This window comes from Protopterus annectens, chromosome 8.part0, assembly GCF_019279795.1.
Source record: "Protopterus annectens isolate FY-2018-M chromosome 8.part0, PAN1.0, whole genome shotgun sequence".
In the NCBI taxonomy this organism is placed as follows: domain Eukaryota; kingdom Metazoa; phylum Chordata; order Ceratodontiformes; family Protopteridae; genus Protopterus; species Protopterus annectens.
Window position 1 is genome coordinate 686876912 of NC_056741.1, and position 19829 is coordinate 686896740.

At 37.0% G+C, this 19829-nt stretch overlaps 1 protein-coding gene across 1 annotated transcript in view; it reads left to right on the top strand.

The window, feature by feature from the left end:
• The window catches only part of EFNA3 (ephrin A3), a 299810-nt gene that overhangs the window by 108405 nt on the left and 171576 nt on the right, over positions 1–19829 (top strand). Inside the window, exon 2 of the mRNA XM_044080140.1 lies at positions 14383–14448. Coding sequence (XP_043936075.1) covers positions 14383–14448 — 66 coding nt within the window. The remainder of the gene's footprint in view (positions 1–14382; positions 14449–19829) is intronic.

Below are 19829 nucleotides of genomic sequence, written 5' to 3' on the forward strand. Positions count from 1 at the left end.
TTCAGTTGTTTACAGCCACAGCACAGACCCAACCAATGAGTGAGGATGTGGAGAATATGAAATAGCATATATTTTCATAAGTTAAAGACATATGTTGCTTGACTTTTTAAGACCCAAAAATAAGTATCATCCCTCTTTACTGAAGTACATTTGAGAGACATTGCCACAGATCCTGTATGAGAGGATTCAATGGTGTGGCTTTAGCCAAAGGTAACTTCCTAGTAGCTTTGCTTATAACTGATGACACTGTGTGGGATAACATCTTATTTTTTCAGTTGTGTAGTAATGACACATTTATTTTGAGTGTTCTTATGTGAAATAAGAGTTGCAGTTAGATATAAAGTAATTACAACACTAAGGCATAAGTTTTGTCTGAGAGATTGTCTTGCAACTGCAGCAATAAGTCTAGTTATTTGAGGGATTGCTGGTCTGGCCAAAACCATAATTCATATAGGTTTGCTACACCGAATCAGAAAGACTGCCTCTCCAAAATACACTCACTGTAAGCAGTGGCTCAGCCTTTTGTGGTGAATATCTGAGTTTGAATTGTTTTGGCGAGTGTGCAGAAGCCCAGACAGTGACTGTAGTGAAGTTGTGTAGTGTTTTTCTGTATCCTGTCTCTAGCATCTGTTTATGTGGGCAGGGTGTTGTGCTTGTGGTTCTGTTGTCTATGGCTCTCAGTAGATTTCCTTCCTGGTGAAGTGTGACCATCTGGGAGTGGTATCGTGGATGGGAAGTGTTATCGTGCTGTAGGATATCAAAGGGGTAAGCGCATTTAGTATGTGTATGGTACCCCAGAAATATGTATGTTGTTGGTAATAAATTGTTAAGTATCTCCTTTTTGAGAGAGATGATTTTAGGCTTGGTATTGCAGGGAGAGTAGTTGTCTGTTCTCAATGTACAGTTTTGACAGATTGACTGAGGCTGTACCACAGTGATGTAGTGATGAGTGTATTGTGCTGCGAATACTAAATCAGTCTTTTCATCTAAAAGTTCTTGGGCACAATGTAAATAGGTTATGTGGTTGAGCTAGATAGCTGGAGTGTCATACATTAATGGTACTTCTGTCTAGGAGAAGGTTGGGAAAACTCTTGCATAGATCTGATCTTGAGTTTTAACAGTACTGCTTAATAGCTTATTACCTGGTATTTTACTCCACTCGCTCGAAAAAGAACTGTCAGGCTTCCTAGCTTTTGTGAATCAAGGCAAGGATTGCCCATGGCCGATAATGCATTCCTTGTGGTATTTTCTCTCTCATTTCTTTAAATATATTTGCACTTTATCTCTGGGTTAGCTTGTGTGCCATGTATTATATAGGATGTCTGACTGTGTGTTGAGATGTTGAAAAAGGTCAACACGTTTGCTTGCAAGTTAGTATTAGAGTTGCAAGTGGTCACCCCCCCATAGGAATCAAAAAGATAAGATAATAAATGATATTTTAGTTTATACAGTTTAAGGAGGTTGTATGAAACTTTTATTAGTCCTGCTGCTTCTAACTGCTTGTACACTATACCTGACAAGATAAATTAATACCCAAAAGCTGAAGGTAGCTGGAATGAAGATAAGTAATCCACAAAGTATATAAAATCCAGTACTTTAATAAAGATAGGCGAGCGCTTTCGCAATGCTCAACTTTGCTTCATCAGACAAGTAAAAATCAATTAAAACTCTTAAATATCCATTACGAATTTAAAAACAGCCAATCAAATACAATATTTGATTGGCTGTTTTAAAATTTGTGATGCACATTTAAGTTGTGGATTACTTATCTTCTTTCCAGCAACCTTCAGCTTCAATTGGGTATTAATTTATCTTTGAACTGTTGTTTACCTCGCCATTTGGGTCCATTTGGGAAGATTTGATACCAGACAAGATACTCATTCACACCATCCTTATACTTCTCATAGTAACTAGGTTGTGACTGAAAGAGACGCAATAGATCCTGATCACTTATCCATACATAGTCTGATAAACACTGAGTGTGCCACTGAAATAAACTGTATAACATTTCTAATCTTCATACTTTTCTCACCACAGCCCCCAAAGTTGTACCAAAAAAAAAAAAAAAAAAAAAATTCAGAATGTTCCTACCAAGCCCAAATATCTGCGAAAGTATAAAAACCTGATGTGGAGCACGGGAGCATGCATTACACCTCAGTTCAGCAGTGCATCGGAGGGGGTGCTGGAGGTGAATTTTAGTTAATGAGATAGTTACCGCATTTTGACCCAGTAACTGGTGCTTTGAGATCAGCCTAATCCACTGTAAGAGAACTGGGTCTGGCATGTATGTCCTTGGCTGGAAGGATGATGACAGGTGTATTTTGGCTGGGAAGTCCCCTTTAAGTTTAGGGTAGGTAGAATTTGTCTAACTGAACATATGAAGAGACTGGTGGGAGTTCTGTCTTTTAGAATAAAGACGTGGATTTTTTTTTTTAATAATTCTGATTAATTTTTGGTGAATGGGCTTGTGATTTACTGTTTAATTGGTTGTGGTTTATAACTGGAAGAAACATAGCTGTAATTGGTATTTAACCTGAAACGTGTTAATGTAATTGTAGTCTGATACTTTTTTTTTTTTTTGGGGTGGGGGGGGTTGTAGGGCAGTTGAGAGAACTATGAGTTTGTGGATACTTATGTATACTGTTTGAATGTGCGGGCATGTTTTCACCTTCTATATGCTCTTTACAGCCCTTTTTTACATGCAACATCCTCCACAAATATAGTAGTACAAGCGACTGATATAAGAGGAGGCTTAATAAAACACTGTTGTTCTGGCTATATTTAATGTTTAATATTTTGTCTGTTCTTCAGTTTTTGTTTGTTGGTGTCACACATTCCCATGGGGGGTCGGTGGGGTTACATTATTATACATGTTAATTTTTTATGTTAGTCACCACTTCTACCTACTTTTCATGGGCCTTTGTCCAGATTTTTGATGTTTCCAGTTTGAGAGGTATGGCTGCCATTATACATTGGTAATTGATTTCTGTTTTGTTGGTTCTTGTTGTTGAGTCTGTCTAGGAACATTTTGATTATGTAATGCACAAGCATTTTACCTGCATGCCCACAGTTGTAAAGATTTGAAAAAGTTTTGTCTAACGACTTTTGTGAAGTTTGTTTGTAAGAGAAATGCTTTACTCTGTTGGCTGACACTTGGAACTACAGCGATGCTTATCCCTTTGTGTTTTAATCCTCACATATAAACAGTTAATTTACTCTTACCCAGTCCGTATCATCTCCCATAAGTATCAGTTGGAAGCAATGAATGTGAAAAGTGAAACGCAGTTGACAATTCAAAATGATTTCATAAAGTTCTTAGGCAGTAGCTATAAATTTGGTTTCCTACAAAGTTGGCTGTTTCTTACCCCTTATTCTTTACATTTATTGTGAATATTTTTTTTTACCGTTACAATTAATATACAACACAGTTGCTTTATGTGCAAGGCATGTGTATCTGTGTTATTAGTTTTATAATTTGATGTTTATTTTTGGTAACAGAAAGTGTACTTTATGTGTATGGAGGCAAAATGATGTATTGTTTAATAATACGTTGTAGTTGTACTTTCTCTGTTTACTGCAAAGGAAAAATGGTGGCTGTATTTATTTTTTTTTACTAGCCAGATTGATTTGTGTTTTACTATGGCTACAATTTACTTTCATTCAATAATGCTAATGTACAATGGAGATGCCGATTATGATGTATTCTTTGTTCTTGTTTCTATAATACTAAATCAGTCTTATTGTATAATTTTGGAATTCCTGTGGTAGGTTCCAAAAAACACATTCTTCCTCTTTGATTGCCTAATTATTAAAGAATAACTAATAATAAATATTAAGAAGAGATTTTTTTTTTTATATTTTTGAGTAATGCATATCTGACCAATAGAGCATTATGTCATTGCTATATAGAGTTAATTAAGGTTTTTGAGGGCTGTTGGTAAAGACAGTGATAAACAAAATATTAGCCCTAAATTAGACACCGAAGGTAAACCTGAAGTAAGCAGTTTTAATCTTGAGAGTGAGACAGTAATTTGTACCTCCATGGCCCTATGCTGAGGTAGATTTTCGTTTTATTGCATAAGATGTTCTGATCTTTATTCTGAGAAGTGTTTTCTGAGATTTGCTTATTTTATTTATCATTTGTTGGCCTGTGTAGAGCACTGATCCAGGTGGACCATTTTCAGGCTCAGTCAGAGATCACTAAACACAGTATCTGCAAGGTGCTCCTCATTCAAGTTATTATCCATGGCATCTTTTGTTGATAATATTAGATATCACAAAACCTTTTCTGAGGTGGTGATAAATGTTACTCTAAAGAAAGATTTTTCTATGCATTCTATCAGTTGGAAGCAAATTATTTCTAACAATTTATCAAGGCTTTTTTATTTTAAGATTGGTTTGTAATTTACTGAGATAGTAGGGTTGTAGCATTTAGCAACTGATTTTACTATGGATGGCTTTTGGCTGTCCTGGATTAGCTTGTTGGTTGTTAGTCTAAGACTAATCAGGATGGTAGTTATTTAAAAATAAATAGACTTTTTTGGTGAGGTTATGACCAGAGTTCCATATTTACACATGTAACTTTACCTAGAAGTATTTTTAATATTTAAGTAGCAGAGGTTGTTTTAATCTTTGTAAAGAAAGTTGGTAGACTGTGCAAAATGCAGTTGTATAAACAAACTTTCCATAATAATAGATATTTGAATGCTCACTAGTCTAAGCTATATTTGTTGCATCCTGCCTAGGATGTAACAGATGGACAGCTTCCAAAGTGTAAGGATACCTTCAGTACATCCAGATCACTACAAATTCAAGCAGAGAAAGGAGAAAATCATAGTTTTTGGAGTCAAGCCATTCAGAGCTTTCATGCCAACTGGAGGAAGGCAAGAGGCCTGAAAGAGGTCAGTGTCATGTAAAAAGAATCCAATTCCTCACCCTGGTACACAAAAACCATAAATAAATAAGAGGGATGGAAGAAGGAAGTGACTACTGCAGCAGTGATTACTTTAACATTGACTGGCATGGTAAGTAAACGTACCATGCCAGTCAATGTTAAAGTAATCACTACTGCAGCAGTGATTACTTTAACATTGACTGGCATGGTAAGTTTACTTACACAGCTGTACTATACTCTTTATTTTATCACTGTTGCAGAATCTTAGCTATATGTGCGGAATATCAAAAATAAGAGAAGAGGAAGGAAGGGTGACGGTCCAGGAGCTCATGTATAATGGTCCTAGCAAAGTCTGCGCTAGACCTGGAAAATGAGTCTAGTCTGTAGTGCTTTGTAAAAGTATGTACAGAGTAGAAAAATGCTGCTTCTAGAATACTTCTACAGTCCACTCCTTTCCAAAGAGCCAGTGAAGAAAACAAAGCCATAGTTAAGCCACCTTTAACCTTGCCTGGAATTGACTGATTATGGTGGAAATAACAAAAGAAAATAGCACGGGGCAGTCATGTGGAAATTGTCAATTTTGATACTTGTTGTCCTAATTTCTTATCTTCACAATAAAAGAGTAACTGGTCAGAATTTCAGGAGGTTTTGCTTTTGTGAAGATAGTATCTGAGATGTCTGTGGACACCCAGAGTAAGAAGGATCCATTCTCCCTCATTTTAGTTTCTAGAAAGAAGACTGGGAGATGGATAGGTTGGCTCAAAATAAACTCAGATAACACTTTAGGCATTAAATGAAGGTGTTGTTCTCAGTGAAACCCTAACTTAAGATTAAATGAGACATGGATGACCCACCGTAAGAGCTTGCAACTCAGACACTCTTCTTGCAGAAATCAAGTAAGATGGTATTCCATTAAGAAACTCAAATCAGCCTGTATAGTCAGTTTGACTGGAGCAATAGATTTTATCTAAACAAAAGTAGGAGTCCAAGAAAAAGACACCTGTTTTATAAGTGTAGAGGTATGTAAAAAACCCTTTCAAAAATAGCTTGACATGCAAATGCTTTGAAAGTGGAATATCTATGGGTAGACATGCTGAGATGGCCTAAAAATGAACCTTGATATAGTATAAGAAAGTCCAGATGATAAAAAACACGCACAAATGTTTAAGGACCAGAGAAGTGCTAGCCTTAAAAGGGGTTTTGGTTCTATATTTGACACCAACTAGAACACCTGTTGCAAAGATAAGACAAATGATTTTTTTAATAGCAGGTTTCTTTACCTGCTGCATGTCCTCATTCAAAAGGTGCCCAGAAGGTATTATTATTCTACCTTCCAGGTAGTCACGTAAAGGTGTTAGAAGATGGGGTGTCAGATAACCCCTCTCTTGTGTGAGTAGGTCAGTTCTCTAACAACATTTGTGTTAATTGCCCTTGGCCATTTCCAAGAGAAGACAGAATCACTGTTGCCAGGGCCAGAAAGATGTTACCACAAAAATCTTAGAAGTTCCTTCTGAATCTTCAGAGGGACCCTATATATCAGTCGAAAGGGTGGAAAGGCATGCAGGAACATTTGCTTCCTGGAAGAGAGAATGCATCTGTTTTTCAGGTCACCCACACTCCTGCAGCAAAAAAAAAAAAAAAAAAAACGCCAGCTGTTTGTTGTGAATGGAGGAAATTGCTCTATTTAATGTTTTCCTCCAGCTGCAACAAATCTGGAAAAAACTAATTCAATTAACATTTGTGAGGATCTGTCCTGGTCCTGTTCATCTTGTCTGACACAATTTTATGCTCTGACTGAAAGTAACAAGTCTGTACCATGAGATAATCTAACCTTGCTACATTCCAGAGTACAATAGTTAATCTGCACCGAAGTTAAAACCTGGAATCCCCTGTTGGCTTATGTACCACATCACTGTGGTGTAGTCTGTGAACCCTTGTAGATGACCAAGGATCCAGAGGTGATTGAGAGAGATGAATGCATTACTTCCAACCTCTCTTAGATGTTAAAGTGATTTGGTCAGTCTTTTTTTGTTCCAAAGACACTGCACTTCACCCCCAAAGACAGAGGCACCTAAGCATAGTCAGAGGCATCTTCTGTTATAGACCATAGTGGAGAAGTAAGGTAAAGAGGGAAACCTAAAAAAGATGAAATTGGTCTCTCCAGTGAACAATTTAATTTTATGCAAATCCCAAAAGTGGAATTTGGAAGTTCAGTGGTACTGGTGTTGGGGATGATACAGGTGTTAGATATATATGATATTATTTTATTATTATTATTATTATTGTTATTATTATTATTATTATTATTATTATTATTATTATTATTAATATTCTTATTTTTATTATTTGAACTCTGGCAAGAGGAATCATGGGAATGAGTCATAGATGCCATAAATCTTAAAACCTTGAGAAATTCTAGTGCAGAAATGTTGGGCTAAATGGAAAGACTCAAGAATCCTTTCAGAAATAGATACACTTTTTCCTGTGGGAGAAAAGCTTTTTGAAGAGAAGTATCCAGAACACACTCCAGGAATACCATTCTGTGGAATGGAATAAGCCCAAGATTTTTAATGTTCTTCTAGAAAACCAACCTGGGAGGGAAATCTGTTACCCAAGTGAGAGATTCCTGATATTTTAAAAGGTACTCTGCCAAGATAAGCAAGTGGTCTAAAAAGGAAAAAAAGTGAATACCTTGTAGTTTAAAATAGGCTATCACTGGACCTAGTCACTTTTTGAATACCCTTGAGAGAGGATAACTCAAAGGGAAATGCAGAGAACTGAAAGTGTAATCCAGACACAGAAAACTGTTCCTATAGGAATTTAATGATCAACCTTCTTTTAAAATTAAGGTTACAAAAAAATGAAAAGGGGAAATAAAAGTTAACAGGTTGTAAAGGGATAGGATTTTGCAATATGGAATTTCTACAGACTGGCTAAGAAAGGAAAGATTCAGGACTGGTATATGAGAAGTTTCTTTCTTTGATACCAAAATCATCCTAGAATAAGCCCCTTTCACCTGCAAGAGAGATAGGGGGCAGATTGTATTACCCATAGGGACAGTGCATTCGGAAATAACTGGGAAAATAAGAAGTTCAAGTTTGATGATGATGAGATGAGCAGTTACAGAGCAGTTACAGACTCCCACAGCTATCAGAACCCATAATGGACTGTTGCCAATGAGAGAAATGGAGATCCAGAAAAATGGGAAAGATCGCAAAGGTGGGAGGGGGGATTTATAAATCATCAGTCTGACTTGTAAAACTGCCCTCTTAAATGCTTACCCGAAAAATGCTGAGTCTGCACAAATTGCTTTTTGTAAAAGAATCAGAAATAAGAATGAAATATTTAACAAACTTGGAGAAGCATGGCTTAAAAAGCGAGTCAACCATAGAGCCAGTATTAATCTATCATTACATTTTTGAGGTCTTCAGAAAAAGATTGTCTAAATGCAGCCCCTCTGTCAAGGATACTGGCACTATGGTTGACTCGCTTTGTAAGTATTTCATCTTTTACATGTTCATATAAATTTAAAGAAAGTAAGCATAGAAATTTTGTCCTAACAGATGGAGTAGCTGGTGCTGTGATGAAGGCATCAGCTGTGCCATATGTATTTAGAGAAGAATTACCCTCAGAATGAAGAAAAAGTGGCAATAGTGTTCTTCATATTTTCAAAAGAAGCAAGCAAAAAAATGTGTCACATGAATTTGCCAGTTAAGAAATCTAAAATTTGGAGTGTTAGAAAAATATTCTTTCCCCAAGCCTCTCAGAAAATGTTCTAATTCTTTTAAGAGTGAGGGAGATTAGCATGTACTAGATGTGTATCTGCAGAAATATTTGACAAAAAAATCACTGCAGGGTCAAATTAAGATGTAAAATAAGTATAAGACTGAGGAACCTCATGTAGTCTGTCTTTTAGGAACTGCAGGCTGGCTATAAGGTATATCGCAGACTGTAATAAAAAAAAATCCTCCAGAGCTAGAAATAACATCCGTAGACTTAGGATATTCCATCTGTAATAAATCATAATATTTTTCAAAGAAACTGGAATGTCACTTTACTCCCATTGAAAAATATTAATTCATTCTAGCAATGGCTTTAGAAAAGGAAAACTCTTTCAAGGTAAAAGAAGAACAAATACTCTCCTCATAGAATTGATGCATGAGGGAAAAACAACTGAATCTGTTCCCTGTAAGTCTATTCCATTCTCATCACAATGGGAGTAATCAGAAACTGAAGACTTTCTTTTTCTTTTACCAGTAACATCAGAATGTGTCCAGTCCTGAGCTATACCCAATAAATCTTCCCTGTCTAGGGAAAAAGTGACAGGGGAAAGATAAATGTTTTACTTTTTGCTTCTTTTAAACTGGAAACTCCATAAAAGCAGTCCAACTCATGACAGGGACAATTAGGCATCTTAGTCCAGCTAGGCAGAGAAAGATTTGCTGAACCTGCTGAACTGGCAAAGACTTTTTGTTATTTTTTTCTTTTTCTTTCTTCTTTAATTTTCTTTTTCTTGTAATCTCAGGAAGAAAGAGCTGAGGAACAGATAGGTTGTTCCATGGTTAAGCCAAGAAAGAACCCTAAAACACATTTAGCAATGTCAGTAATAGTTGATAAACAGGTAAGTATGAAAAAAGGTAGTGTTAAAACTACAGACAAGCACAAACCACACCTTTCCCAACCCCTAAGAGTACTTTACAAGCTTCTTATTGTAGAAAAAGTAGAGTAAGCTTGATAAAAACAAAGCTTACAATAAACAAAATGAAAAAGAACACTACCACTTCAATGGACAGAAATTTTTTGAGGCAGCCCTCATGACTAAAACCTGACTGAAAATAAACAGTTATTGTAGGAAAAGTGCTCTTTCCTGAAGGGAGCTTATCTGCCCAGCAGCAGAGAAATGCTAGAAGACCATCGATCTTCGGAAGCCAGCAAGATGGACATAAACAAGTGTAGTCTTTTAAACATAAGGCTGTAAATAAGTAGTAGTGACTTTGGTTAAGTGTAAGGAATGCATTACTGCATGGTGTTTCAGAGATATTCACATGGGTCTTAGGTGAGATATTATGTAAACAGGAGACTGATGGGGATGAAAAGTGCTTTATGATGAGATCAAGTTTCACAGGGTATAGTAAAGATTTTAGTATATTCCAGTATATTTTAGGAAGAGGGTAGATGAAATAATGCCTTCTTTGCTTACAACATTGAGTTTTTTTTTTGCTTTGACTATTGTTATAATTATTTTCTTAAAATTAGGTATATTATGTGGTTATTTTGTAGTTTAGAAGCTTTCTTTGTGTGCCAGGATTTATCTTGACTTATTACATAATGTTGTGGTTTGTATAAAAACACTAGGCATCTGTGTTTATTGAGCTTAATTTTGCTTGGTATATTTAACAGGTAATGAAGCCAGGGCATAGAATTTTAAGCAAATGTATGCCACCTTTCAGAATGTAGTCCCCATCCTACATAGAAGCATAGCTTTTCACTCGACTGGAGTTAATGCATAGTTCTAGATAGATTAGTGTTCTTCTATTGAAAAACAAACTTACTACAATTGTCAGTTTTGTGTTATGTGCATTTTATTTCTAGGCTGGCTTTGCCATAAAACAGAGTTTAAACAAACATTATAAGTGCCAGTTTTTTGTCTTTTGCTATGTTGCTTTTGTTCTAAAATGAAGTTACGGAGGGTGGGCTGTGACTGCCAATTCCTATCCAGTGTATGGGGGTGGGGCAAACTTATATTAATATACTCTCCACCAAGGTTCCATTAGCAGTGGAGAAGGGGATGGGACAGAACTATTGTCTTATCAACACATTTTTAAGAAGTGTATTTTTCATTGAAATAACCGTCCATTCTGTACAACATAACTTTTCACTAATGAAAAAAAAAAAATAAATCAGGCAACAAAACATAACACTTAATGAAATAAAAGAATGGTAAGCAGGCCAAGACTTCAAAAGTGTACTCTAAATACCTGTCATTGTGCAGCATAAACTATCTTCTAAAGAAAGTGTGTGTTACTGCTTTGCATGGTACATACCTTATTATACCCTTGCTTTGTAAACAGCAACTTTTTGACATCATTGTACTAGCCCTTATAAACACATAGAGGGGGATCATTTTTATTTCATGTGAAATAGATGCAGCACCAGTCTGTCCCCAGTATTTTGAATCTTCAGTAAAACACATAATTGGAGGCTGATGTTACATCTGAAATTGCTTTAGTGAAGAGTTATTGTATTAGTGAATTATATCTACCTCGACCCAAAGAATTTACATTTCTATGAAACATAATTCGGTGATCCTTTTTTTGCTAAACTGCATTTTTCGAAAATGCACTTTGGTGAAAAAGCAACTAAGAGAAGAGCAATGGAGGTTGTTGCTTAAATCGAGGCACAGTAGGGATAAGGAAATATTCCTTTCCCCGCTGTAGTGCAATCTCAGAGTGAGACTATATAAGTACCGTGGGTGTGGGGGGCACAGCCCCCCTGCATAAATGTGGTTGGTGTTGTGTTGTTTGTATGTGTGTGTGTGTGTGTGTGTGTGTGTGTGTGTGTGTGTGTGTGTGTGTGTGTGTGTGTGTGTGATTTGTTTGTTTTTGCTTAGTTTCTTTTTCGTGAAAGTGTATTTTCGAAAAAATGCACTTTAAGGAAAAAGGGGTCACAAAATTACATTTCCTAGAAACATAACTTTGTTCATTGAAATGAGACCCATATATATGTATATATAAATTATCAAGAATATGTCTACTGTGAGATTTTCAGCTGTGCATGGTCAGTGTGCTTCACAAAACCTCATGAAATGTATAGGAAAATATGAAATGTACCCTTCAGTATAAAACACAAATATCAGAAATTGTACTCACATTGATGTTTGCATAATGTCTACATAAAAGTATATGTCAAATTTAACCTTCCTGCTTACTGATGTGCATCGAACTGAATTTATCTTGCATTCAATAAATTCATTGCTCATTGAATTTGCGCATAAAGAAAAGCATAATCCTCTTGGCAAGAGCTTGTAATTCTGTGCTTAGAAGCTCATGATTTTATTCATCATATGCAGTAGAAGAACAAAAGACATTGTAATGATAAGTACTTGATTGTTGTATAATGCCAAGAAGACAGCATGCCTATAAAGAGAAGAACAATATCAGGATCTATTAATATGCAACTAAGTTAGTGCTTACTAGAATGTGACAAAGCTGTACACATTGAAAGCATGGAACAGGTCATTTTCTGTCAGAGGTAAAGAAAATAGGGAGATGTAAACAACATCAAAATACATTTTAATAATCTAGTAACTGTAGGAACAAGCCTCTTGAAATATATTCCCCACCATTCACTCTTATTCTAAATTGCTTCCTTTGAAGTATGTGCAAACATTTATCCAAAGGCAGATGTTGAGGGACACAGAGGTAAAGAAACCTTGATTGTATTGGCGGTATCACTGTGTAACACCACACAACTATAGAAAAGCAATGATAATGATTTAATGAATTTCATATTAATCAACATGCCTCTATCCACAGTAAAAAAAAAAAAAGTTTATTCATATGTGCTGTAAGTCATAAGCAAAGCTCAAAACAAGGCTGGTGACCTTTTAGTTATTTGTAAAGGGGCCCAGATCCCCAGAATTTCATAGGAAACAAGTGTGATAAACCCAAATAGTTACTTGTACAGCTCCATTACTTTTGGGACACCACTAACTGTATTATTTTTATGTAAATGGACTTTTAATGTCTATTTCTCTCTCTGTCTGTCAGAGTTGATGGCCCTCTTCAGAGACTGGGGTGGAGAATGACCAACAGCATGGGGATAGAATTTTCTTCATAAAGACTGTTTCCATCCTGGACAAGTGCTGACTTTGTTGTGTGAAATTTATAGAGACAGTCTTACAATAAAGCTTCTTTAATCACATGTTCTATGTTGCATATTTATTAACTGTTTTATGAATGTAAAGAGTGTAATACTTTCATATTCAGTGTTATGAATATTCCTTTATCACTGAACTGACAGATTTCATGCCATTGCAGTCTTTTGCACCCCCCCCCCGAAGTACACATGGAACACCTTGCATCATTGACTTAGGTGTCAGGTCCATGACAAATGACCAAAGGAAAATCACCAGAAGAAACATTCACTGAACTGCTTACTTATCAATAAAGCATTGATAACTGAAAGATGAATGATTAGGGGGACACCCATCTATCCTTGGATGTAGGAGGAAGACACCCAATAACTAAAGTAGACCTACTCATTTCTAAGGTGGGATGACTTTGTTGCATACAACATCTTATTGTGTGGCTGCTTTTGTTCATAGGTTCATAGGTAGGTACTAGGCTATCGGCCCTGGGGCCTATACAAGCCCAGCCAAAAAGGTACCCTGGCTTTTGCCACCCAAGGAAATTATTTTCCTGTGCCACTGTTGAGCAGAGCCACAGAGGTGATCTCCGGTGTGAATTTCCTATTTCCCATCCAATCATCAAGATTTTTCTTGAAGAGTGCTAATGAGGAGCTTTGTTTGACCTTGAACTTTTAGTTGATTGAAGGATCCAGCAAGGAAGGTTCATGATCACTCATTCATGGATTTGCTTTTAGTCATTCTCACTGTTCTTTCACATGAGAACAGGCAAGAAATGTTTCTTGGTTGTTTAAGTGCATGCCCATCCAAAACCTCTCACAGTAGAAAGGAAGTTTACAGTTACAAATGGAAAATCTGGGACAAATCAAAATGCTGTCAAATGTGATAATAAGGGAAAATGAAACAGCTTTCACAGAACATTTCAGATGAGTTAAGCCACCTTTACAAAAAAACATAACATATTTTGCAGGCTGTATATCATCCTTTGATAAATGCCCACATATGTTTGCCCAGATAGGTAGGCAAACACACACACACACACACACACACACACACACACACACACACACACACACACACACACACACACACACACACACACACACACACAGACAAAATTCTATAGACATGTCTAAGCCTAATTCTAAATGTATAAAAGCAAAATAGTCAACTACATTAATAGTGTAGCTTTCCTTCGATGACCTTGAACGTTTAGTCCTTTATTATATTACTATTCATCTTTTCTACCAGTGTCATTTATGACCTGATTGCCTCAAACTTCATCTAAACAGTTTACTGTAATCTCGATACTCACACACTGCTGTTAACATTCTACCAGTGAGCTGTGCTCTAAGCATTTATTCCAGGTGGAATGGAATTGCTTAAGTAGAGTGAAAACAAAACCTTACGACTTCTAGCAATCTATAAAGTTTAAGTAACATCACTACTTCCTTTAGTATTCTTCTGTGGGCTGTAAGTGGCAGTGTATCTTTCTTTCTTTACATTACATTTTCTTTACATTTAGTACAGTCAGTAAATTAAGAAAATCTTATCTTGTTAACTGAATAATTACATTGATGGAAAGCATTCACCTTTCTTTTTTTTCTGTTTTTTTTTTCAGCTACACCGGCACATAATCACAGAAGAGCGTGTTTACGTATGAAAGTCTTTGTTTGTTGCGCAACAAGTAAGTAACCTGTCTGTGAAGATCTGAGAATGTATTCACTATGTGATAGCAGTTTTGGTTTGATTGAAAATTAAAATGCTTTAGAACTCTGAATTCTGTGATTTTAATTGGGATTCCAGAAATGAACTGAATCAGCAGCAGAACAAATTCAATGTCTGCACCTGTCTTAGGAAAGGATTTTAATCCCATGCTTACAATTAAGAAGGATAATGAGGCTACAACACTCTAAACTGTCTGAGTGAGAAGAAAGCACTATATATTTATGGGATTCATTTTAGATCCTTTAGCAGCTGCCACTCCGTGACCTCGTTTACTAGATTCATTAATGAACTTCACTGCAACACTTACATGGCAGCAAAGGGTTCAGTCTATGAATTTCCTAAACTGACTAATGGAGGTGCTAGATATTTCAAACACTCTACCCCAGGAGGGTTTTGATATAGTTTTCCACATCTATTAAAAGTGTTATGCATGTTAATCCATTATATTTTCTAAGGCTCGACAGTTAAATGCCCAATACATCAGTCACATGGCATTTGTGACTCTCATTTTGGCAACATATTCCAAATTCAGTGAATCTCTCATACAACAACATTTTATGCAGTTTAGATTTTATCACTCTTTTATATAAATGTTTCTCATTTACTTCCCCTTTCATATGGAATATCTGATCTTAAATACCCTGCTGGAACAATTTATAAGACAGTTTCCAAATGGCTGATATAACAGTTTTATGATTAGAACCATATTGGCTCACTAGGAACAGCTATGTTTTTTCTCTCTAACGTTTCATGCAAATTTAGTACATATTTGTAGAGCACTGGGTTATCTTCCCTTAAGGCATAACTCATGCTCAGCAACCTCCAGCAAATGTAGCTTTTTTGGTAGCAGAACTGGTTGCCCCTATTGTTCGGTTACAAGTATTCTGTGAAGTATTATTATGTCTCAGTTTATATGGCCTGGGTCATGGACCACTTTACTTACCTAGCTACCAAATGTAACATAAAACACAAATCCTGACTAAGGATTTTATTTAACTCGGGTAAATAAATCTCACATTATCGACTGGGAATTTGTCATTTGATGCCAAAGTTTTTCTGAAATTATAGGGAGAGGAGAACAGGAGATACTGAGAAAGAAAAATGTGAGAGTTGGACAACTGCTGTGGGACACTGCATATGGCTTTCTAATTTCTGCAATGAAAGTGAGCGGACATTACGGTGGAAGTATGTTAACTCATCAAGGACACCAGATTTTCCATTTCCCACTAACTTTTTTCAGCAAGTCCTAGCATTTCCATATTATTTTCTTGTTTCTACAAAGGTTAGTCTTCAGGCTTCACATTGCCTCTGACCCTCTCACATAGTAAGGAGGACATGTTTCTGCACTGCCTAGACAATCTGTTTACTGTTTCCAGGGGCTTTATATGTGAACATGCATTTTGAACATTGAAGATGACATCCCTCCTTCTGTACATGTGGTTCTATAGTTTTACTGTGTTACATCATTTTCTCTGCTTGTCACAGCTGTTACTTCAGTTCCCATTTACATCTCAAGTAATGAGCACTAGTTTTTTTTTTCTGTAGAATAATTGTGGTTATTATAACCTTCTTAAATCAGAAAGCATCCCGACAGCTTTGGCATGCTGCAGTGTGCTTCATACACGTGACAACTGTTATTCTGATAAACACTTTAATTATCATCCTATATGGACAGAATTCCTTTATTGTCTATAGCATGTCTTGTCAGTCACCATCTTCTCAGCACCAAGTTATTCAAAATGTGGCAACTTTAGCTGTGGGATATGTATCAGAAAGACTGAGGATGGAAGGTGCTTTTATCTAGAAATAAATAAAACTGCTTTTAACTTATACAGAAAGCATGTCTGTTTGCATGGGATAAATTGTTCACTGCCCCATGTACTTCTGGTATGGTACTTAAGTAACCAATCAGAGTATCATTGCTACATGATAGACAGGAGAAATCACCCAATGAGCTAATTTACTCAGTTACTCAATTATTCATTTATATTTTTGAGATGGGAAAAATGTCTGAAGACTGCAGCATGGCCAAAGGCCATCTGGCTGCATATTCTGATGTGATTTTCAGTTTGTCTTTCTTCACCAGAATACAATGTTGTGGGTATCCCTTTCTGAGCAGTCTGTGAAAGATGATAGAGCTGGTCATTGATGCATGTTACACTTTTTGTCATACAGTTTTGGTGCGTTTAAAGTACTTCAAGAGGTTGCTCCAGTATACTGTTCTTAACTTTACGAACTGTATGCACACTGAAATTTCTAACAGTGTTAGCCTATGGTTTTCTTAGTTTTCACATATCATTTAAATGTGATTGGCATTCAATACATAGTATTTAAGGCTATGAGTTGCTAACAACAGAACAAAAACGTGAATAAGTTCTTGTTCAAATTAATTGTTATCAGCTTTTGATGTTTGAGGAAATATTTGTAGTATGTTTAAAAGCAAGTCTTAAATCTTTGTTATGTACAGTGCAAACTGCTTATTTATGAATATATTTAATATATATTTATGCTATGAAGGTAGGTGTGACATGAAGTGTTAATGCTTTGTAGCATTTATACTCTATAGTAAACTGTAAGAAAATTATGAAGTCCATGAAAAGGCAAATGTTTGCTTAAGCTTTGGATTGTATTTTCTTAATCAACAAGAATACCAGTGGTGGACAGTTGGGCTGTTTTCATAAACTTAATTCTTGGGGTTCCCTTGTGAAGGTCTTTTGATAGTGGTGCACTATAAACAAAATCACTGTTAGAACAGTTAGCATTACTGCCTCGCAGTGACTGGTTATCCAGTTCAGCTGAATTGCCTTCTGAGGAAAATCTGCATTACGTCCCTGTGTCTTTGTATGGCTTTTACTGGGTACTTCTGTTTCCTCCCACCTTCCAAAGAACCATAGGTCATGTTGTAGGTGAACTGGTGATCTTGCAAATTGCCCAGAAAGGAGTGTGTGTGTGTGTGTGTGTGTGTGTGTGTGTGTGTGTGTGTGTGTGTGTGTGTGTGTAAGTGTGCATGTGTTATCCTGCAATAATTTGGTATCCTTTTCAGGATTAATTTATTTGCCTTTCATATTTACTTCCCTTTGAAATATTGACTTTGCTAAAGTGAGAATCAGAGATTTAATCAATATGTGCTTTATTTAAGCAAGGCCTTGGTTTGAAAACTCAGTCTGGGTCTTATGTAAAATGGAAATATACTTCTAATGCCATATGAAGTCAAACGTGAGTAAGGTATTGAGATATTTAGAGAGTATATAGCTTAACACAGTGACTTTTCCATTGCCAAAATAATATGATTTGTGATCCAATAGAAGTTTGTCTTGAAATATGTTATTTTATTTTATTTTTTTATAAAGGCTACTTCAATCACATAAAATGAGTTGCCACGGAGGCAGCAGTGGCTCTAGCATATCCAAGGACTGGGTGAACTGATTGAGAAGGAAAAATGTGTACAATCCTGAATATAATGGATACATAACATTTTATAGAAGATTTATTGATGACTGGATGTTCATCGTGTTACACTGCTGCAGTCACTACAGTTATCCTGCCATCAGGCGGTTCCCCAGTCGGCCTGAGTTCCAATGTCTTGGTCCAGCATTGGTTGCTGTCGCCTCTTCCCTGATGTCAGTGCGACAGAGGTATATAAGATGCAGCCGACGCCATTTTCTTCAGTCTTTCTTGCCGCACGGTGCCCGAAGCAACAGCAGTTCGCAAGTACCGGTCAGCCAACTCCTGAGATTTTCATTCCGAATCCAGAACTGAAGTCTTCTACAAAGCTAAGTACCCCATTGGGGAAACTTTTTCTTGCCTCAGACCGATGTCAGTAAAAGTTAATAACTGTATTTCTTGTGGGAAGCAAATACCTCATAAGCATTTCCATTCCTATTGTATCCCATACCTAGGCCCAGACCACAACGTCACTGGTTGTCGGTTTTGTGCTAGGTTTAACAAGCGCACTATTAAATATCAGTTTGATTTTGCCCGACATTATTTTGGCAGAAAATTTAATTACACCATGCCTTCGGAACTTCCGATGACCGGAATACATAAAAAGCACAAAGACAAGGACAGGCATCTGAGGCCCAAATCTGACGACGAAGCCTCTTCTAGGCCGGTCGCCGGTTCTCCGGTTTTCAGCGAGGCGCCTTCGCAGCCCCTGACGACCGCTTCTGCAGAACCACAGGCCACCTCTGACTCCCACGTGGAGATGGCTGGGCCTTCGGATGCACAAGTTTTTCAGCCTACCAAGACTAACCCTTCAGAGGGATCCGGAGTAGCTGAGCAACCCGAAGCTTCAGAGGGTGTTTTCAGACCTACTCAGTTAACCATTAAACCCCCTGCTAAGTTTAAGCCTCATTTAAAAACAAAGAAACAAATACAGCATTCTCCAGGACAGGCCTCCATGCCTAAGAAACAAATGCTCAAAATGGCCGAAGACCTATTCACTCTGATCAGGGGGTCCCATCCCCCTCCTGATAAAAGACCCAGACAGGATGGAGACTATGACTCATCCGACCAGGTGTGCATTTCTTCAGATTCATCCTCAGATCTAGGATATTCTTTACCCCCTTATGAGGATTCTGATGGTGAGGAATCAATTCCATCAGCCTCTCCGCCTGAGGACTACTCCTTTGGGGAAACCTTACATACCATGAGGGAGCATTTCCATTGGGAAGGCCAGGATTACTCTGAATCCAAGAAAAGGCTCAGCGACTTCCTTTTATTACCTCAACACAGACCCCTTGCTATTCCGCCAGTGTTAGACATTGTGGATGATGTGTATACTGAATCCAGCTTAAATCCTGACTCCTTACCTCCAGCCCCAGTTAAACCTGACAGATACTACAGAGTCCCTGACTCACACAAATTTCTGTATAAAAGCCCTGTTGCTGACCCTGAAACTATTTCTCAGGGACCCAAAGGGATTAAGGCCTCATCAGCAAAAAATCCAGTTCCCTCTGACAGAGATTCCAGAGCATTGGACAGATGGGGAAAGAAAGTTTATACGTCTGCAACCTTAGCAATGAGAGCCTTAAATTGCCAGTTTTACATGCTAAAATATCAGCAATTTTTGATGTCTCAGTTAAAACAAAAAATGCTTCCAGATTCAGCTCCTCCTAATTTTAAAGAAATGTAGGGTTTATTGCATGCAGCTGAACAAGTGGGAAAGCATACTTTGCAATGTGGTTTTGATTCTTTAGAGGCCTCCTGTAGAGCAGCAGTTACCATCTCTGTCATTAGAAGACATGCTTGGTTAAAAGAACATACATTACCAGATCATGTTAAAGCAAAATTATTGGATGCACCTTTGCAGCAGGATGTGTTATTTGGAGTTAAGGCAGA